The 20,888-nt window shown below is 39.8% G+C and overlaps 1 protein-coding gene across 1 annotated transcript in view; it reads right to left on the reverse strand.

Moving 5' to 3' along the window:
* Nucleotides 1-20,888, reverse strand: part of PAPPA (pappalysin 1) — a 3,990,201-nt gene that overhangs the window by 758,785 nt on the left and 3,210,528 nt on the right. The window contains exon 14 of the mRNA XM_044058178.1: nt 7,574-7,742. Within this exon, the coding sequence (XP_043914113.1) occupies nt 7,574-7,742 (169 nt within the window). The remainder of the gene's footprint in view (nt 1-7,573; nt 7,743-20,888) is intronic.

The following is a 20,888-nucleotide window of genomic DNA, read 5'->3' on the forward strand; positions in this document are numbered from 1 at the left end:
GATTTATGTGCAGATTCCTTTGATCTGCAGTCCATACGCCTTGAACGCATTGCCCTGCCATGTGTGCCCCCCAGGCGTAATCTGAAGCATCTGTTGTGATAGTTTGCCTGGCTGGGGGCAAGGTGAAAGGCTGACCCTTGTTGAGGTGACATGCCTGTGACCACCATAGAAATTCCTGTTGTAGGCAGGGAATGAGAGATATCATTGTGTTCAAGCTGTGGCTGTGTTGAGACCATATGCTTTTTAGGTACCACTGTCATTTCCTCATATGCAGCTTTGCAAATGGTATTATTAGTATGCAAGATGCCATGAAGCCCAAGGCCTGCAGAATTTTTCTTGCAGTTAATTGGGTCTTTGTTGCCATTGTCTTGAAATATTGAGTCAGTTGTAGTTGCTTGTCTGGTGTAAGATAACCCTTCTGGGCCATTGTATTCAAGCTGGCACCCAGGAATGTCATTTTTTGTGAGGGTACTAGTTTTGACTTCTTTTCGTTTACTGTGTACCCCAGGCAGTTTAGTAGATGCTTTACAAAGGCCAGATGATGTAAGAGAATGTCTTTACTTTTTGCGTGGATGAGGCAGTCGTCCAGGTATGGATATATTTGAATTCCTCTTTGTCTGCAGTATGCAATTACTGGTGCCAGGCATTTTGTGAAGACTCTGGGCGCAGTGGATAAGCCAAAGGGCAGTGCAGAGAATTAGTAATGGGTTGAACCTGCAATGAAACAGAGGTATCTTCTGCAACTTTGTCTGATAGGGACATGCAGGTATGCCTCCTTGAGGTCCAACGTTACTAGCCATGCTTCCTTGCCCAACATGGGAAGTAGCTGCTGTAGTGTTAGCATCTTGAATTTGGGTACTTGTAAGTAAGTGTTTAGAATTGAAAGGTCCAGAATTGGTCTCCAGGCATTGTCCTTTCTGGGCACTAGAAAGAGTCTTGAGTAAAATCCTTGGCCTTGCTCTGGAGTAGGTACCAGTTGAATGGCTCTCATGTCCATGAGAGCTGTAATTTGTTTTTGTGCCTCTGCCCATTGATTTTGTGGCAGGTTTGGCATTCCTCTTTTCATTGGCAAGGTGTGAAAGTGGAATCTGTATCCTCGTAAAATTATGTCTAGGACCCATTTGTCCTTTGTGACAATGTGCCAGTTGTCTGCAAAAATTGCGAGTTTTCCCCCCAAGGGGGCTGCCAAGAGAGTATTGCTTGGCCAGATGAGGTGCAAGTCATTGAGTTTGCCTTCTGGTGGATTGAGACGTGTCTTCTCCTCCCTTCTGTGTTGTAGTGCCCCATTGGCGAGGTTTATACTGGGCTTGTGGTTGTCTTCTGCCCCTTGGGCGTCTGTATTTACACCTCTGTGGTCTGTCAGTAGCTGGAAAGGACCAATTTTTTGTTGGCCAGTTTCTGCTGAAGCGAGGGGGTTGTACCTGTAGGAAATCTTTGACTGTCTGCATAGATTTTGCCTTATCCTCCATTTTCTTTAAAACTTCTTCTGCTTTAACTCCAAAAAGAACATCCTGCTGTAAGGGAGCATCTAGTAGTTTTGCTTTAACATGATCAGGCAGAGTTTGTTCTTTTAACCAAGCATGTCTATGTATAACAGACCCAGTGACAGCTGCTCTGCAGGAGGCCTCCAAAGAATCAAACCCACATTGTAAGGTATGTTTGCCCACCTGCTCAGTGGCGTGCAACAGATCCTGTACTTCTTTCAATTCAGATTGTTGAGGGAGAGTGGTTATTCTTTGCTTTAACTGAGAGATTAGGAATTGCTGATACTTAAGCATGTGAAATTGGCAATTCAGTGCCCTCATAGCTAGTGTGGCTGAGGTGTAAACCTTTTTCCCCCACCTGTCTAGTGCTCTGGAATCTCTCTCAGAAGGTACTGGGTTTTTAGCCATAGAAGCCTTAGCCCCCTTGGGACCCTGGGAGATAGTCTCTGGGTCAGCTACAGGGCTTTTGTAAATAAATTTGTGGGAATCAGGCACTCTATAGTATCTGTCAGGCTTAGCCGGAGCAGGAGGTAGAGAGTCTGGGTTCAAACTGGATTCTAAATAGACATCATCCACAATGTCCAAAACTGGTGGGATGGCAAGTGGTCTGTGTTGGGGGAGTAAAAGAAACTCTCTGAGCCTTTTCTTCAAGTCAGAGTAGTCCTGACCTTCCCAGTGAAAATATTCCCTCATAGTGTGTAAAGTTTCCCCAAAGGAGTAGTCTTCAGGAGGAGAAGCTGAGGGAATCCTCAGAGGAGTCTGAAGAAATGGACACTTGTTCAGAGGATGCATAATCTTCCTCTTGTCTAGGCCTTTTGTCAGGAGGGGGCTGGGAACCCCTGATCAAAGAAATCAAGTCTTCAGCTATTTTGAGCATCTGTTGCTTAGGCATGGGGCCTTGAACAGGAGACTGAAGTGCAGTCCTTTTAGATTTAGTAGGAGTCTTCGACTTAGAAAACGTTTTAATGGTGAGAGTCGTCGGTCTGAAAACACCTTCAGAAACTGATGGTGTTTCTGTAGCACCGACGTCTTTTGTAGCAATGTCGTCAGAAGGGCCTGAACTAAATGGCTGCGTCGGCCTGGTGCATTCCGCCAAAATTTCCGTAGCGGTCTCGGGTTCCAGATCTACGGTAGTCAGGGGCTGCGTCGGAGCCTCACTGAGGACCGGAGAAATGGAGACCGGATCAGCCGAGGCCTCGGAATCTGGCTTAGGCCTGGGCTGTCTGTCCTTATCCTTGCGTTTTTTGTGCATTACGGTAGTCGGTTGCTCCGATGGCATGGTGTAGTTAAATTTTCTACCAAAGTAGTGTCGTGCGAAATCAAAGCGTCTTTTAATAGTACGCTTATTAAACCTAGCACAAACCCGACAAGTAGTGACGTCGTGGTCTGGGCCTAGGCAAGGTATGCAATAAGAATGAAAATCCTTATGAGGTATTTGCTTCCCACAAGAAATACAATTGTTAACTTTTTCTGACATCGGTCTGAGGCAAGAAAAATTTCCCCAACGGGGTACTTAGCTTTATAGAAGACTTCGGTCTGAAATTCGAAAATCTCAGGAGTCGGCCGACCGGCACTTGCGAACTGCTTCTGCTTCGGGCACCATGCGGCAAGAAAGACTGAAGAAAATGGCGTTGGTTGCATTATATATACCCCAGGCGCACTGACGTCAGGGAAGAGGTGACAGCAACCGACGCCGGACCAAGACTTTGGAATTCCGGCCGACTGCGGGACCGCCTGATGACAGGATAACCCAAGTGTGATGACTGCAGCAGGGTAACACGATGAACATCAGACAGTGCTTCTAAGTCACAAACCCTTTTTAGAAGAGGTTAAAGCAACAAGAACTGTTTTCCATTTACAATATTTTAAAACAGAAGAAGCAGGTTCAAAAGCTAGTAAAGTTAATTTTTCAATCACAAAATTCTGGTAGCAGGGAGGAGAGAGAGAGATTTTTGAGAGGTCTAATGTGCAGGACATCCTTTAAGAACTGTCTGACCTCAAAACACGAAGAAAGAGGTAAATCCATGGAAACACAAGCTGAAATAACTGACAAATGTACCTTAATGGATATGTATGCCAGACTAGAATTGAGCAGCTCACACAAATATTCGAGCATAGAAGTTACCTTTGGCAGACAGGGATACAGTCATCTCTTTTGGCACCAAACAGGAAATCCTTTTATATGCATATATGATTTTCTAGTTGCAGCTTTAGTAGCCTGTTTTGTTACCTGTGGCATGTCCTCAGAATAAAGGTGCCTAAAATAAATTAAAAAGTTTACCATCCATACCAGAGTATGAGAGTCTTCAAGTTTGTGTGAATGAGAGAGACCTTTTGCTGTGGAAGGAAGTCCATTCTCTGGCAAAATATAAAATGGTTGCCCTTAGCTATATGGAAAAAAAAGGAGAATCAATATTGTCTTGGCCAAAAGGGGGTCAGGAACATAATTTTGGGATTGTCCTACTTTTTAGGAGAACCTGTTTAATAAAACGAAAGGAGGGAAAGGCATACAGGAATTTCCCTTTCCGTGTGAAGGAGAAGGCATCCTTTGCATAGGCTTTCTTGCAGGCAGTGCTGGAGCAAAATATTCTGAGTTTATGGTTCAGACTGGAGGCATAGAAGTCTGTCTTTAGGGTACCCCAGTGGAGGACAATCTGCAGGAATACCTCACTGTTCAACATCCATTTGAAGGGGTCTGCCTTTGATCTTCTCAGACAATCTATAAAGCTGTTCTTCTCTGATGGAATATAGTCTTGTTGGGGAAGAAGGTTGTGATGAATAGCAATGTCTTTAACTATCACTGCTAGACTGCAAAGGTATAAGATTTTGTGCCTCTGTGTTTATTGATGCACCACGTGACAGCTGTGTTGCCTATCAGAACCTGAAGTGCTATGGGGTAGTACAGGTGATGGAGAGATTCAAAAGCCAGAATTATTTTTTTCATTACTTTTATGTTGATATGTTCATTTTTGTATGTTTTGCCCAGAGTCCTTGGACCATGTAAACTTTTTAACAAGCCCTTCCATTCCCCTCACCCCAAAACACACACACACACACACACACACACACACACACACACACACACACACACACACACACACACACACACACACACACACCATCTAATGCACCTCTGGAGACATTTTATAGAGAAGAGGAGATTAGAAGGGGAACATCAAGTTTTATCATTATCTGAGTGATCCACCAATACAGCTCTTTCTTTACAAATGGCGAGAGGAATTGAAAGAACAGAGGATGACAGTATAATGCCCAAATGGATTTTAGGTACTACTGAATTTTCCTCATATACAGTCAGACAAATGGGATCATCTGTATTGTGGATGCCACATATCACATGTCTCTAAGAATCCCTCTTTGTGAGGTCAAAGACAAATTTGTCAAGGAATGGAAGTAATCTTGTGCAAAGGAAGAAAAGCCATCATAAAAGATGTGTTGAGGTGGCAATCTAGGAACACCAGGGATGTGAAGGGAGAAAAATGGACTTGCTGAAATTCATAGTGAAGCCTATGATCTGAAATACACTGACAGTGAAGTTTTATGTCCTGTAGAATGTTGTGAAGGGAAGTGGCTTGAAACCAAAAACTGTCTAAATAAGGGTAGATGTCAATACTCTGGAGCCTGTAGAATACTATGATAGGGGCTATACACTTTGTCAACATTTCTGGAGTAGTGGAAAGTCCAAAGGGCAAAGTAGAAAACTGAACGTGTAATTCCAAGGTACAGAATCCTAAGAATTTCCTGTGAAAAGGATAAATGGGACTGGGTAGGTAAGCATCTCTGAAGTCTAAGATGACCAGAAAAAAAACATTTAGAAAAAAGAAAAATACTTTGGAATGTTAACATCTTAAAAACTGGGATGAGGACATACAGGGCCAAGTAACTTCTTTTCTTAAGACTAGAAAAAACAGTAAAAATTCTTTCCTTTTTGATTAGGAGGAGCAGGTTTGATTGCATCATGATGTCTAAGTTTTAGTAAGACTGGATAAACCAGATTCTGTTGGTTCTGAGGTATCTACGGAAAGATAGGCAACTAAGAATAGAAATGTTTAAGCAAAAATATTTTTTATTTATCTTAATGATGCTGTAAAGATTACTGCAAAGATAATGTTGGCAAACAAGAGCTGAAGTGACAGGGAGCAATGATGCACTGGGGAAAGTAGTGGAAGAGTTTAAGCTGTGTAAGGAGAGCTGTTTGCCATGTTGGTACCTAGCAGTGTATCAGGCCCTTCACAAGAAATGGATGAACTGGATAATTTAAGATTACAATAATTCTGCAATTTGTTTTATAACAACTGATGCATGTACACCAAATGTATTAACATTAAATGTTATGTAAAAGGTATACTCATATTTGCAGTGAATTCTTTTAGTATAGCATGAAACTGAACAACAGTTCCTCTTCCTTCTACAGTCCACATTCCCAACCTTATATGCAGCTAATTTCCTGAATTTACCACTTTTTGAAATCTGCCTTCAATATATAATACTTTTACCATATATAATGAACCATGCCTGGCATAGGATGTGCAGCTCCTTGCCATGTTTTTATCTTTATACATGCCTCTACCTCAGTTCCATGTAAGGACACATTTCAAAATAAATAGGTATTCTATTTTCACACCAAATATACTGGACTGTTCAACATTCATATTCTATGTCCATGTCAAAGGGTATACCGGAATGTCAAACTTTTTTTTCATGACTGCACCTATGTAGAATGCTTAAAGCTGAAATATCTGTCCTTCCCTTCATTCTACAGATTTAGTTGTCTAACCTAACAGTTATCATATTTTATTCTAAACATATAAACTCTAGCATATAAGCAAAACTTCTTTGTTTAAATGACTGCCCTTCTTGGAAGCAAAGCAATATTCTTTCCTTTGATACAGGTACCCTACTGTGTGATCTGCTTTTATTATTTTTTTTTCATTTAAGCAAGCAACCAAACACAATCTGAAACTTATAAGTGAAAGGAAACAAAAATACTAATAAGATGATGTAATGTTAACATACAAACACAATTCTGTTCAACATTAACATGCATACTTGCTTAGAATTTAAAGACAATTTATTAAAAGCAAACGAATAATTATTTAGGGAAACAGAATTTAATCCACAGAAGTGTGGTGTGTGCTTACACCCATCCCCAAAATTTTATAATAATCTCCTGAAATGTCAATTAAAAAGTCTAGAAATCATCTACTGGTACTTCATTATCAAAACTGTCTTTAAAGGGATTCACTTTAGCTTTCTACCTCTACTTTAAGAAAGTGAAAAAAGTCACCAGTTCTGTCTATAAAATATAACTAATTACTCCTGAAGAGAAAAATAATTGTGAACACAGAATGCAAATGACCAATCTAATGATGGGAGTATTTTACATATGCCAGCACATTGAATTTATAAAATGTAATACACATTTACATTTGTGATAGTTTATTCAATTTTTTTCAATGTTTCAAGGTAAACAAGCAAACAAAAATGTGTATGGCACCATGAAAGATTGTCAGAATAAATAAAGTGTCATAAATGTTTGAAAGGTTCAGCAGCTTAAAAAAAATGGATGTGGCCAGAGATTCACCATATTCTGCTGGCTTTCACTATGACTCATTGAATTACAAGTCAGTGAAGAAACAGGTGAGGAATCAACTTGCCATGTAAAAATTGTCAAGAATTCAACACGATAAAAAATCAAACACACACACACACACACACACACACACACACACACACACACACACACACACACACACACACACACACACAAACATTCCACAAACTTATATAAGCTAACTCTGCGGTAGCACAACCATGGAGAAAAGGAAGGTGTTTGAAAACAAATGAATCATTGCCACTGCACATTTATAACCTGCATTGTCTGTGATTTTGTGTTGCAAGCAATGACTAAGGAGTTACATATTGGCTAGCTGAACTTGTCTACATGGAACCTCACTCAATTTGCACTCAATGAGCTATAGCAATGGCTAATCCATTGCTATAACTACTATGAATTAAAAAAAAAAAAAATCAAAAACAATTATAATTTGGACATTAAGGTATAAACTAACCTGACTCTTGGCAATGTTACCATCTCGATGTATATGCAGAGTGTATCCCGCTGTACAGGTCACATTACACTGCTCTCGGTTAGTGAAGTCACCGATTGTACAGTTTATTTCGGCATTCTTAATGATAAGCTCCTGACAGTCAGTGGCCTCACAAGAGTACTGAATGCAACTGTAAAAAAAATCACAAAAACTAATTCTGATCAAACTTTTTTAAGTGAGGCAACTGGCTACTGTTATTAAAATATCACAATAATTTAACATTTGTTTCTGCATGAGTTAAACACCAGTTCAGTTTTCTTAATGCTATGCCAGATGACAACAACAGGATATGTAGTGAGGTATCACAGTATTTATAGTGGATAATGGATTTAGTTGCAAATGTCTACAAATTCTCCTACAAAGAGCCAGGTCACATAAAACCCATTCTGAGAAGTACTGAGCAGAGTCCACAAAGGTACCCTAATGCAAGGTAACTTTTTATCAATGACTGTGTCTCTCAACCTTACTTACCACTTTGGAAACCAGACCAAAAAAAAAAAAAAAAAAAAAAGACAAAGAAAAAAAATAAAAACTGGGGCAAGTAAACAAAGGATGCAAAAGAAACAGACAAGCGCACACACACACAAACACACACACACACACACACACACACACACACACACACACACACACACACACACACACACACAGAGAAAAGCAGCCTATTGTAAGGCTCCAGTGAACATACACTTCTTTGTAAATGCTCTACACAGCATCATAGCTCTGAATGTACTACTTATGAAAGACTATCACCAGATTACCTGTAGGCATTAATCACATTTATCACTTGAAACACAGGGTGGGTACAGAATTTGGTGAGAAAGTAAATAACTTCTCCTCATAAAACTGGCATCAACGGAAGACTGAAGCCAAAGTTAGGCTCAGATCAACGGACAACGTACAATCCTGAAGTACTTTAAACACAGAGTAAATTTTAGAGACTATTAGTAAATTTCCAGTAAAACAGCAGCAATGCCTCCATCGTTCATTTAGTGCAGAACTACAAATCTGTAAGAAAACCACTTTCAGACATGGGTTTAAATAATCACAGTAATTACTAGGTTGTTGATCAGACAGATTATTCATACCTTAATCACCACAAATTCCACTACATGCTCCTCATTTTCATGAGAAACAGAGGGGTCAGTCCTGAGATGAATTTATGGTTACCTATCCAGTCATCTAGGTTGTGTTTTAACAGGGTTAGGAAGCTACTTTGCTTAATATAAATGGGAAGCCTTTTCCAGATGAGATGAACTCTGAGAGAGGTATCTATTATCCAGCAGTTTCTGTTCATCTTTCAGTGGAGGTTTTTAAGTCTTTTGAATGGATGTTATTTTTCTGCAAATATGTACAAGGCCACACGGGAATAGGTCACCTGAGGCCTTGTAAGCAAGGCAGAAGTCACCCCTTAGGAGTCTCCATGTGAGGATGAAGACAGAGAGAGAGAGATAATGCTTTAATGTGATCTGTGTAGCTCATGAAAATCATGCCCTTGATTCTTTTGTTGAAGAGGATCTGGGGTTTTTCCACATTGGATCATGTGTTTGTACAGATACATAACCAATGGGTGCAATATAATCTATTATGGGCCTAATGAGTAAAGACTGGAAATGGATAACATCTTTGATGTTCAGAAGGACTTTATGACAACAGTAGATAAGTAGTGATCAAAGGAGAGCCCAGTATCTACAAAAGTGCCCAGATCCCTAATGATCATGTCATTTTTGAGGGGCTATCACTTGTGTGTTACGTTCATGTGTGCCCAAGTTTCCCAAAGGACACAATACTATACACATAGTAGGTTTATGCCATGGTTCTGGAACCATAGGTTTGGGCATGTAGTTAGACCTTCATGGAAGATCTGAGAGTCTTCTGGAGTTGATGGTTGCGACAAGTTTACAATCATTCGTAAACTAGGTCAGTCACAAAGATAAACATCAGCTTTAATCTCAGAGACGTAAATACCAAACAAAAGAGGCCATAACACTGATCCCTTGGGAACCCCACTAGTAACAAGCCTTTTAGAGAACACTATGTCCCCAGTCCTGTTCTGTCAGTGAGCTACTTCTCTGCCTGGTGGGTTACATAAGAGTTTACATTTAGTTTGATTAATTTGCTGATAATGCCAGAATATGGAATGTTATCAAAGGCCTTTGGAAGATGTAGGTAAGCACTGTGTATTGAGTTGCCTTCATCTGATGCCTCTGCGACTTTTTCAAAGCAGTCTGCTAAGTTAAGTACAAATTCAAACAGGTTTGGGTCCAGTGATTGTAAGTTGTCAGTATCTTTACTTATGAGTTCCATAATGATGAACTTCATTACTTTATAAATAAGGCTGGTAAAGCTTATTGGTCTGCAGCTGCCAGGATCAGTGGTAGGTCCACTTGCAATAGCAGCAATAAAAAAAATAAATAAATAAAATAGGTAACCAAACTAAGGTAGATATAAAAGGCATCCCTAACTAGCATGTTTAACAGAATAAATACTAGTGTATGTGGCCACTATAAGTTAACGAGCAGACGTAGAGGTACATAAAAATGCCAGACGTAGAGGTACATAAAAATGCAGGGAAAAGATCTCATTTTGAGTACTGATTTTTTGTTAGAAGTAGAGGTGTGTTAGATGGTCACAAGGCTTTTATCCGTAAGCCATCTGCATTCATACCTAAAACAGCACATTGTAATACATGCATAACCAGACTGACAGTGAGCATTCAGTCATGGCCTTGAACTTTTCACTGCAGTGCCCAAAAAGGCCTGGGTTTTATGCAATCAAAAACAAATATATTTGCTACCTCTATCTAAAAAATAAATTAAATCATTAATTTCATTTAGAAAGCACCTTTCTTTTGGATAAAGTTGTGCATATTACTGTAGTAGACATAGTAAAAGAATAAATGCATTCACTCACTACTTCTCTAATCCAAATCATAGACTCACAGAAACTGGAGATTATGCTGGTATAGTGCATTCACTCACTAATCAATTCCCTAATCTATTTCATAGCCTTAGGGAAGCTACAGTCTTTCCTGGTAATAGGTGAGTGCAAGGAAGAGAAATACATCCTGCAGAAAGCACCAGAACATCACAGGGCACACACACACATAATTTACTCACACATTTCATGAGCACCTAAGGGCAGATTTGAGAATCAACTTTGAAATATGGGAGAAAACTGGAGCTTTTTATGAAAACCTACAGAGACAAAAAAAAGATATGCAGACTTGAGGCACAAATCAAGATAGTTAGGAACCATTAGACTAAGAACTTTAAGTGCTGTTCCTCTGTGTTGCCAGAAAAGAAAACATTATTAAAACATAAATTTAATTACAGTTATTGTAGTAGAACACAACTAATCAGGAATAGATTGTTATATTTGTTAGGTTTCCAATTTTCTCTGAGGGTCTACGGCAGTCAGGCAGGCTATAAAGCAGCTACTGGTGAGCCGGCCTGTGCACAGTAATTAGTAAATCTAAAGCAGACTAGCTCTGACCCAAACTGCTGAAACTTTCCAATACAAAGTTGTAAAGCTGCTTTGTTAGTTATATGTCAGCTGGAACTGTTAACAGCCAAAACCACAAAAAGCACACTCTATACAAAAATAGAATGAACCGTTTTACCAACGGTTTTGCCCCGAATGTATGTTTTGAAACAGGATATTTTTCGGTTTGTTAGGAAACTGCATTTAAAGAATTTTTTTCATGAGAATGGATTAAGACATAATATGTTTCATAATGAATGTAGAGTTGCTAGGTGGCTTAATGGCTAAGGTGTTTGCCTTACAAACCCAAGGTGCAGGGTTTAAGTCTCACAAGGGATAATTGGCTAGGCTTAAAATGGCTCGCAAGGGCAGTTAGCTTAGTAATAAACTATAAACCTATAAATTAACTGGAATTGGAAAGTATGAATGAAAGCTTTTTTACATGCTGCTCTGATTTGGATAATAATGATTGCTATTTTGATAGTAATGCTTATTGTTTGATACTTTGTGTGTATCTTCCAAGAGTAGGTTTATTCCACCATATACAAATGAAAATATCATAGACTTTAGTTCCATGTTGAACTTTGCAATAGAGGAGTTATATAAAGAATTTTTGACTAGGAAGTCACAAATAAGTTATAATTTAATACACAATGAATGGAATGCTTTGCAGGTTTTGAGGGAGAGAAAAGATTTGGTCATAAAACCGGCAGATAAAGCGAATAAAATAGTCATTATGCATAGTCAACAGTATCTAAAGATGTGTTTGGAACATTTGTCTGATGAGGAAGTGTATGAAAAAAGTAATATTAGGGCGTATAATAATGCTAAAACACAATTTTTCGATCTATTACAAAAAGGTGTAAGGTTAGGATATTTAACTCAGGAAGATGTCAATGGAAAATTTAACTGCCCCTCACCACAACAATAAAGAAATCCTTTATGTCAATCTCAAACTAAACCCAAACAAAACAATCAATATCATAGGATGCTATTTCTCACCAGGGCAAAATATCACACCCCTAGAAAATCTCCTGAGCTGGGCTACTCTATCTCTATCCCAAAAAAACATAATTCTCGCTGACTTTAACATCAACTGGCTATCCTGTAATAACAGTCTCCCAACCATTCACCTTAATTTTCATGGGTTCACTCAACTCATTCAATCCCCTACCCAAATCAACAAAAACCCTAACAATCATACCTTACTTGACTGGATCCTAGTCAACAAAGCCCCTCACTCTTACCTAGCAGGCTGCTAACCTGACAGTCTTAGTGACCACTCCCTCACTTTCCTAATTCGGCACCACACAAGTAGTCTCAAGCCCATTATCCACAGGCAAATACGGAACAAGTCCAACTTCAACCTAAACTCCTTCATCTCCTCTCTGCAAAAACTTAACTGGTCACCACTAAAATACCTCAACCTAGATGAGGCTGTCCACTTTTTCAACAGTACCTTCCTCTCCATCCTAAACACCCATGCTCCTGTAAGAAATGCCAAAGTCAGATCCAGGCATGCCCCATGGTTACAAAAGTCCACCAGAACCCTAATGAAATCCAGAGATAAGGCCTGGGAGCACTGGCGACTGACAAAAAATAACTCAGATAGGCACTCATTCCTTGAACTGTGCAATAAAGCCAAAAAGCATATAAAATTAGACAAATTCCTCTACTATACATCCACCCTAAACTCCACCAATCACAACCCTAAGCAATTCTGGTCCACCATTAAGAAATATCCTCCACCCAGGGAAGGTTGATACCCCCCAAGCTGTCCATTCCCCCCTCCTCCAGCAGTATTGCTGAATCCTTCAACAAACACTTCATTATAGCATCTCTAAACAAACAACACTTCCCTACAACAGCCCCCCAACTCCTAACCCTAAACTCCCCACTCCTCTTTTCTTCTTCACCTCAATACCTACCTCCAACATAAAAAGACTATTGTCAAAACTTAAACCCACCAAACTTGCAGCTGACAACCTCCCCTCTGAATACTTGAAAATTGCATCTGATACACTAGCCTACCCAATTTCAATTCTAATCACCCATTCCATAACAGAAGGCTATGTTCCCTCGATATGGAAAATATCGCACATCATTCCCCTCCACAAAGGCACCCCCACCACTAACCTCTCCAATTACTGCCCCATTGCTATCCTCTCCCCTCTCTCCAAGATACTTGAAAAATGTCTCAACACCCAGATCTCCAACTACCTCCTAGCTAATAATCTAATCACCAAAACCCAACATGGTTTCAGGCCATATCACAGCACTACCTCCGCTTTGCTCTCCTTCACCAACACTATACTTCATCACAAAAACAATGGCCTCTTGTCTACTGCCATATTTCTAGATCTCTCAAAGGCCTTTGACATAGTATCTCATGAGCTACTACTCTCTACTCTCTCCAGCCTCTCCTTCTCACAACCAGCCTGCAACTGGTTCCACAGCTATCTACACAGACGCCAGCAATCAGTAATCTGGGACAAAAACACATCACCTCACATCCCAGTTACTCTCGGAGTTCCCCAAGGGCCTATCCTTGGCCCTCTGCTATTCTCACTTTTCACTAACAACCTACATACTGCCACCACACAAGCATCTCTTATACAGTACGCAGATGATGACTCTACTCTCATCTGCTCTGCCCCCACTCTACCAGAACTACAACAAATCACACAGAAATCATTCTCTTCTGTAGAAAGCTGGCTATCCAATGCTCAGCTCCTACTCAACCCAAGTAATACAAAACTTCTCCTGTTCCAACCTTCAAAGCCACCCAAAACACCCCCCACTTCAACATTCTTGCCAAAGACAATACCATCATCTCTCCATCAGAACACACAAAATTACTCGGTGTGGAAATAGACAACAAACTTAGATTTGACACCCACATATCTCTCACAATAAACAAGTTCACAAGAAACTTGGTGCATTATAGCGAAGCTGCCAATTCCTAACCAAGGCGGCTAGAATCTCCATAGCCAATTCCCAGCTAATCTCCACCCTACTCTATGCATCCCCCATACTTACCGACCTTAAACAAACAGACTTACACAAGATGGATGCTTGTTACAACAAAATTGCTAAATTTGCCACTGGAACCTCCTACCGCATCCATCATTCTATCTACCTTGAAGAAATAAACTGGCTAGAACTCCCACAACTCCTTCACTTTAATCAACTCACCTTCGCTACCACCCCCCTAACATCCCTTCCCTTCAAACCCTTCTCCAACCCTATCACCCCACTAGGCCCCTAACATCAAGCAATAAAAATCAACTCACTGTTATCAAACCCAAAAACTCAGCAGGAGAAGCCATATTTTCATGTACCATATCTAAACATTGGAACAATCTTCCACCCTCTATAACTACTCTACCTTAGAGCAGCCTTTTCAAGACTGCACTCAAATTCCACTTAAATTTGCACTGGCTTTGTCCTTGTTCTAATCCAGACTAACACCCCCACCCTTACCCCCCTCCACCTAGACTCTTAACCCAACTATACTACCGCCACTACTTACTAACCACAGTCAGAAATAGCTAGTTGTCTTTACATACTTTAACATCTTGTCTGACAACTTTGTTACTAATATTATAAATGACAAGAAACTATCTTAACTTGCAACATTTTCTGTATATACTGTTGATAATCAATATCTTGTTATTGTATTAAAGCCAACAACTTGTAATGTTGTTTACTACTGCTGCAACTTTGTATCTCTATCATGTACATGATGTGGAGCTTTTCTCCTCGGGCATCCACTGAAAAAAGACCTGTGTCCAGTCGGAATGTCCTGGTAAACAAATGTAAATAAATAAACAGTGGAGGATGTGTTCTTGCCACCTTCTTTTGTTTACCTAAATTACATAAAAATATGAATAACCTCCCAGGGCATCCCATAATTTCTACTTGTAGGTATTTCTTACGTAGTATTGGACTCCTGTTGCATAAATTACTTCTTCCATATGTTTTAAAAGTCCCCTCATACATCAAGGATAGTTTTGATTTTCTGAATAAGATTTCATGGTTAAAATGGAATAGAGAAATGTACTGGATGTAAAAAGCTTATATACCCATGATAAGGCATAAAGATGGAATACAGTCTTTATTGTTTTTTTTTTCTGGGGGATAGTCCCTTGACTAACTTTATTATAGAGTTGGTATATTTTTGTCTACAGAATAACTAATTCAGATTTAACAATGAGATTTACCAACAGAGGCAAGGTACAGAAATGGGGGCATGACTTTAAGAAAAAATATGTTAAAACACTATGAGTGATATATAGATGACTTGATTTCTACATGTGAAGGTGGTCAGCAAGATGTTCCACAGTTGGTTTTAGATCTATAGGCGAATGTGTATAATTTATCCTTCGATGGACTTCAAAGTGGTGATAAGGTTACTTACTTGGATTTAAAATTGCAGGGTTTAGAAAATGGAGAAATACGCAGTGGGTTACATAGAAAGTTTTTGGATGAAAGCCAGTATTCATATGGCACCAGTTGTCATAAACCCCATTTGCTTTCGGGACTACCCTATGGGAAATTTCTTACACTTTCTACAATTTGCAATGACGAAAAAGATTTTTTTAATGAGTTGGATTAATCTGTAGATATGTTTTTGAATAGAGGCTATAAACCAGAAGTGGTAGATTAAGCTATTCGAAGGGTTTTACAACCTGCAGTGTCACAAAAATCTGAACTAATGACTAAAACTAGGGAAGTTGGGAAAAACAGTATGTTAAGTAAGGAGAAACAAATGTATTTTTCTACAACTTATACCATCTTGAGTGAGAAAATTGGTGTTTTGTTGAGATATTTTTGGAATTTTTTTACTTAGGGCAAGAATTTGTATAAAATACTAGATACGTCTCTATGTATGTGGGCGAAATCTTAAAGATATGTTTGTTTTACCTGACTGTACTTTAATTCGACAACCAACTAATTTTGGAACTTTTCTTTGTAATAATTGCATAGCATGCCAGTATGTGGTATGGCCTTTTAAGTTTATTAATAATGTCAGATGTGTACCTAGGGGACTTTTTTCTTGTAATACTGTTGGGGTCATATATGTGTTGAAGTGTCCATGCAATTTATTTTCTATTGGTATAACCAAAAGAACATTCAGGGTGAGATTATTAGAACACATCAGGGCATCAAAAATCAAAAGGAGGTGGCTGCACATTTTAAAGAAAAACACAACTGTGATGCTTCATTATTAGAGGGTAGCATTTTGGAGTAAGTGAATTTTAAAACAGATGAAGGACATTTATATAAAGAACATTTGCTTTTTAAAGAATCTCTTTTTATTTTGAAATATAATACTTTAGTACCTACAGGACTGAATTGTGAAGTTAATTGGAAATACTTCATTTGATTGACTAATGGTTTAATTGTTTTGATTGGATTTGTATATAAAGAGTCTTTTTTAAAACATAATGTGTTACTCCTTGAAGATCTTTGACCGAAGCGCTAGAGAAAATAAAATGGGTTTTGGATCTGCAGTTTGTGGTTCATTCTATTTCTGTAATGGTTAACAGGTTTGTGGTCTAATTAACTGAGTAGTCATTCAGCAGAGACAGTATGGTCAGTATTATAGTACATAAGTTGTGAAGATTGCTAGTGAACAATTTCCTCCTAGCAAAGCAATGTGAATGCTTAGACACTGCCGTTAATGTTTTCCTAATTGTCCCATCTAATGAAGATAAATGATTTCCACCCTTAGCCATCTTCAATCTGTCAACTCCAAGCAAACAACTCTAGTCAGACAAATCTCAAACATTTGCAGTTTGTGAAGTTTATGTAATTTAAACTTAAGTGTAACTCCTAAACGGTTTTCTGTCTGAATCCTGTCTACTTGTATTCATGTCCAGAATGAATATACAGTGTAATTCTTGGCTGCACTGTATTGTTAAAAGCTGCACAAAAATCCCTTGGCTGCAGAAGACGGTGGTGTTAAACTGTACTACATTATTGTTTGTTCTTCTCGTAACTTGTTTTATTGATGGGCTAATTCATTAACTAATTGATTAACCTACTACTTCACTCAGAGGTTCAAAAAAGCAGAGCAGCAATGTTTTATTTAGGGGTAATTTGAGTAAACTGAGTATATTCAAAGTTAAGAGAACTGAACAGAATGTTACATAACACACAAAATGTATCAAGAAGACATTTCTTGCTTAAAGTAACACCATGCAGCTGGTTGTATCTTCAGCAGAAAACAAGTAAACAGAAATGTCAATAAATACCACTTAAAACATTGGGTAAATAGACTGCAACTGATACTAAAATACATTCTACATATGTAGTAACTTAAAAGGTAGTCCTAACAAATAAACATAGCAATGAAGATATAGGAAAAACGTGCTAAGATAGTAATCACCAGGCATAAGGATTTTAAGCATAATGTTTTATTACCCATAAGTGCACTTAGATGAAAATGTATAAAGCTTAACACTTCACTTGCAAAAGTCATCTCCTTTTATTCAAATTTCATTACATTTTAGAGTTGAACAACAGATACTACAAACTTAATAAATGTCAACACACAACAACTCAAGTACATAGACAGGAATGATATAACCTATCACATTACATTTTGCATATGGAAAGTGAATGTATTACTCAATATTTAAGGACTTATCATGAAAGTAAATTGTTCATAATTCACATGAGAGTAACTGTACTTAATTTCCACAATGGCTGGGATTCATAGCCAGCAGCACCATTGAGCAACTTGGTCAACTTGCTCTTCTCCGCTATTTAAGTATTAATAGACATGCAAAGTCTTACTGGAACAACATCTGATTAAGTGGGAATTTGCATGATTATGAATTGTGCAAGTAAAGCAGTTCTGCACTATACCACTGAGATCTTTAACAACCTGTGCTATACAGCAGGACAAATCCAAAGAGATCACATAAGGGACAGATAAAGACACATAAATTAACACATGGATACACACAATCATATGGCGACATGCTACTGCACACGTGTGCGCATGGGTGTGATAGAGACATATGCCCATATGCACCATATAAAAGTTTTCATTACTACAACTTACTCTCCTTGCTACACTTAGATGTGATTCTATTGTTTAACAGATATACTGGGCCTCTATTCATGCACCAGCTCCTCCTTGACCCCATAAAATGCAAGTGGCATTCCTTCCTGGATATAGCTCACTGTGTGGATGAGGAAATCATCTAATTCGACAACAGATAAAAATAGCAGCAGTGGGAATAAAGGTAGGTCCATCACAAAATAATAGATCTAAAGATAAAAACAAAACCAACCAACACAGCTTAAAAGAATAAAACTTAACATACGGTAAGTGCTTTTACGCCCAAAAAGGCGATTCAGAAGCTTGTCCTCTCTCTCTCTCTCTCTCTCTCCAAGCTGCTCTGCCTTTGAGGTTGCAAAGAGAGCATTTTCTGCCTTGACAGTTCTGATGGATCCATCCCCCTTGGATCCTAAGTTTTCTACCATGCTGTCTCAGCGGTTAGAGCTTCACCATCTCCTTCCACAGAGACAGCCAGTACCAAAACACCAGGTTCCTGCCCAGGGAATTGTAATCTCCTCTTCTGATACCTCCCCAAAGCACCCCACTGAGGAGGTCCCTAAGAAGAGGACTTGTAAGAGGAAACACGTAGACTTGAACATGATAAATAAAAATGGATCATTATGATGCAAGCTGCTAAATGATATGGTTTAAATGAAGCCTTTAAAACCAGCACTTAAACCACATGATCTTTTTTATTAATGGATTTTATTGATTGATTGTTCTATAAATGTATTGTTTGCATTGCATTTTGTATTCTGATCTGATGAAGCACCTTTTTGGGTGTGAAAGCATTGAAATGTGCACACACACACACACACACACACACACACACACAGATATATATATATATATATATATATATATATATATATATATATTTATATTTTATATATATATATATATATATAAACACACACACACACACACACACACACACACACACACACACACACACACACACACACACACACCACACACACACACACACACACACACTCTTATTTATAGAAAAGCTTGTAGGCAGATAAACAGACTGGAATGGCATAGTTTCTATACCTTGTTGACTATTCCCCTACTCTGAAGTACTGTAGACTTGGAGATGGTGGCCACCGGGATGGGTGGAACGAAGGGCCTTCCCCCATCCAAATTGTTGGTGCACAGCCACCAACCGAGGTCCTGCTTGCATCTGTCCATGGATGGGATGAGACAGTGGAAGTCTTTGGAAAGACCACTGAACAAAGGGGAGCCATTGGAGAATTCTCATGTGCAATCTCACTAAAGGGACCAACATGATTGTTGCTGCCATGGTCCCTAGGAGCTGGAGAACCCATCTTGCCTGCGCTTGTCTCAGGGGCATCAGCCTGTGTATCTGTTGTTGTAAGGCTTTGATCCTTTCCTGCGGTAAAAATGCTTGCATTCGAACGGTGTCTAATTCTGCTCCTATAAAGGTGACACACTGCGAGGGCAATAAAGCAGATTTTTCCCAATTTATTGTTATACCTAGATGATGACATAGGTTGATGGTAGCGTCCCTGGTGTGAAGTAGTTGATGCCTGGTGGGGGCGGTAAGGAGCCAGTTGTCCAGATATGGAAACACTTGGAATCCCTGACGTCTCAAGTGAGCCGTCACTACCGCCATACACTTGGTGAACACCCTGGGGGCTGTGGTGAGACCAAAAAGCAGGGCACGGAACTGGAAATGACTGGCTCCCAGCTGGAAGCGTAGGTGACTCCTGGATGCCCTGTCCATTTTCACATGGTAGTAAGCATCCTTGAGATCGATGGAGCACATCCATACCTCCTCTCCCAACAACGGGAGAATCGATTGCAGTGTGACCATACAGAACTTGGACTTGTTTGTGTACGTAGTTGTTCAGTTGGCTGAGATCCAGTATGGGTCTCAGGTCCCCTGTTCTTTTCGGCACCAAAACGAATCTTGAGTAAGTCCCTAATCCGATTTGGTCTGAGGGGACACGTTGGATGGCTCCTTTTCCTAGCATCTGTGAGATCCCTGCTGCTTCTTGATCCCTTTGACTGGGTGGAACATCTGGGATTCTTCTGCTTGGCGGGGGGTCCGATGTGAGTGGAATGAGATAACCTCCGGAAATGATCCGTAACACCCATCGGTCCTGGGTAATGCTTTACCAGGCTTCCGGATATAACAAAATTCGACCCCCGACTGGCTCTGGATAAGCACAGCCGGGCACACCCTCAGGAACGACAGCACGGACAGCCACAAAGGGAATCGCAGTCTCCCGAATTGCGGGGGCCCCCTCTGCCTCTGGGGCGACATCTCCCTGAATAACCCCCCCCCTCCCCTGCCTCTGGAGGGGGGTTCACCTTGTGTGGCAGGAAAAAACCTCTGTGATTTCTTGAACCAGATCCCCCCCCCCCGCTGGGCCTTGGGATAAGGCCTAGAAGGAAGGGAAAAACAGACCCCTACGGCAGACAGGGTCTTTCCCTCTTGCTCGCACCTGGTGAGGGTGTCTTTCACTTTCGTCCCAAACAAGGAGGAACTATCAAAGGGGGCATCAGTGAAGGAAGACTTGAAGGCCTCCGCAAAGTGACACAGGCGCAGCCAGGCTTGCCTTCTAAGGGCGACCCCTGAGCTTGCTGCCCTACTCGCTCCCTCGGCTGCACATGAAATGAGCTGCATGGACGAGTTAACAATGGAGTTGAGGGTAGAGACCTGGGCGTTAACTGTCTGAGCCACCGCCT

This window comes from Protopterus annectens, chromosome 16.part0, assembly GCF_019279795.1.
Source record: "Protopterus annectens isolate FY-2018-M chromosome 16.part0, PAN1.0, whole genome shotgun sequence".
NCBI lineage: Eukaryota > Metazoa > Chordata > Ceratodontiformes > Protopteridae > Protopterus > Protopterus annectens.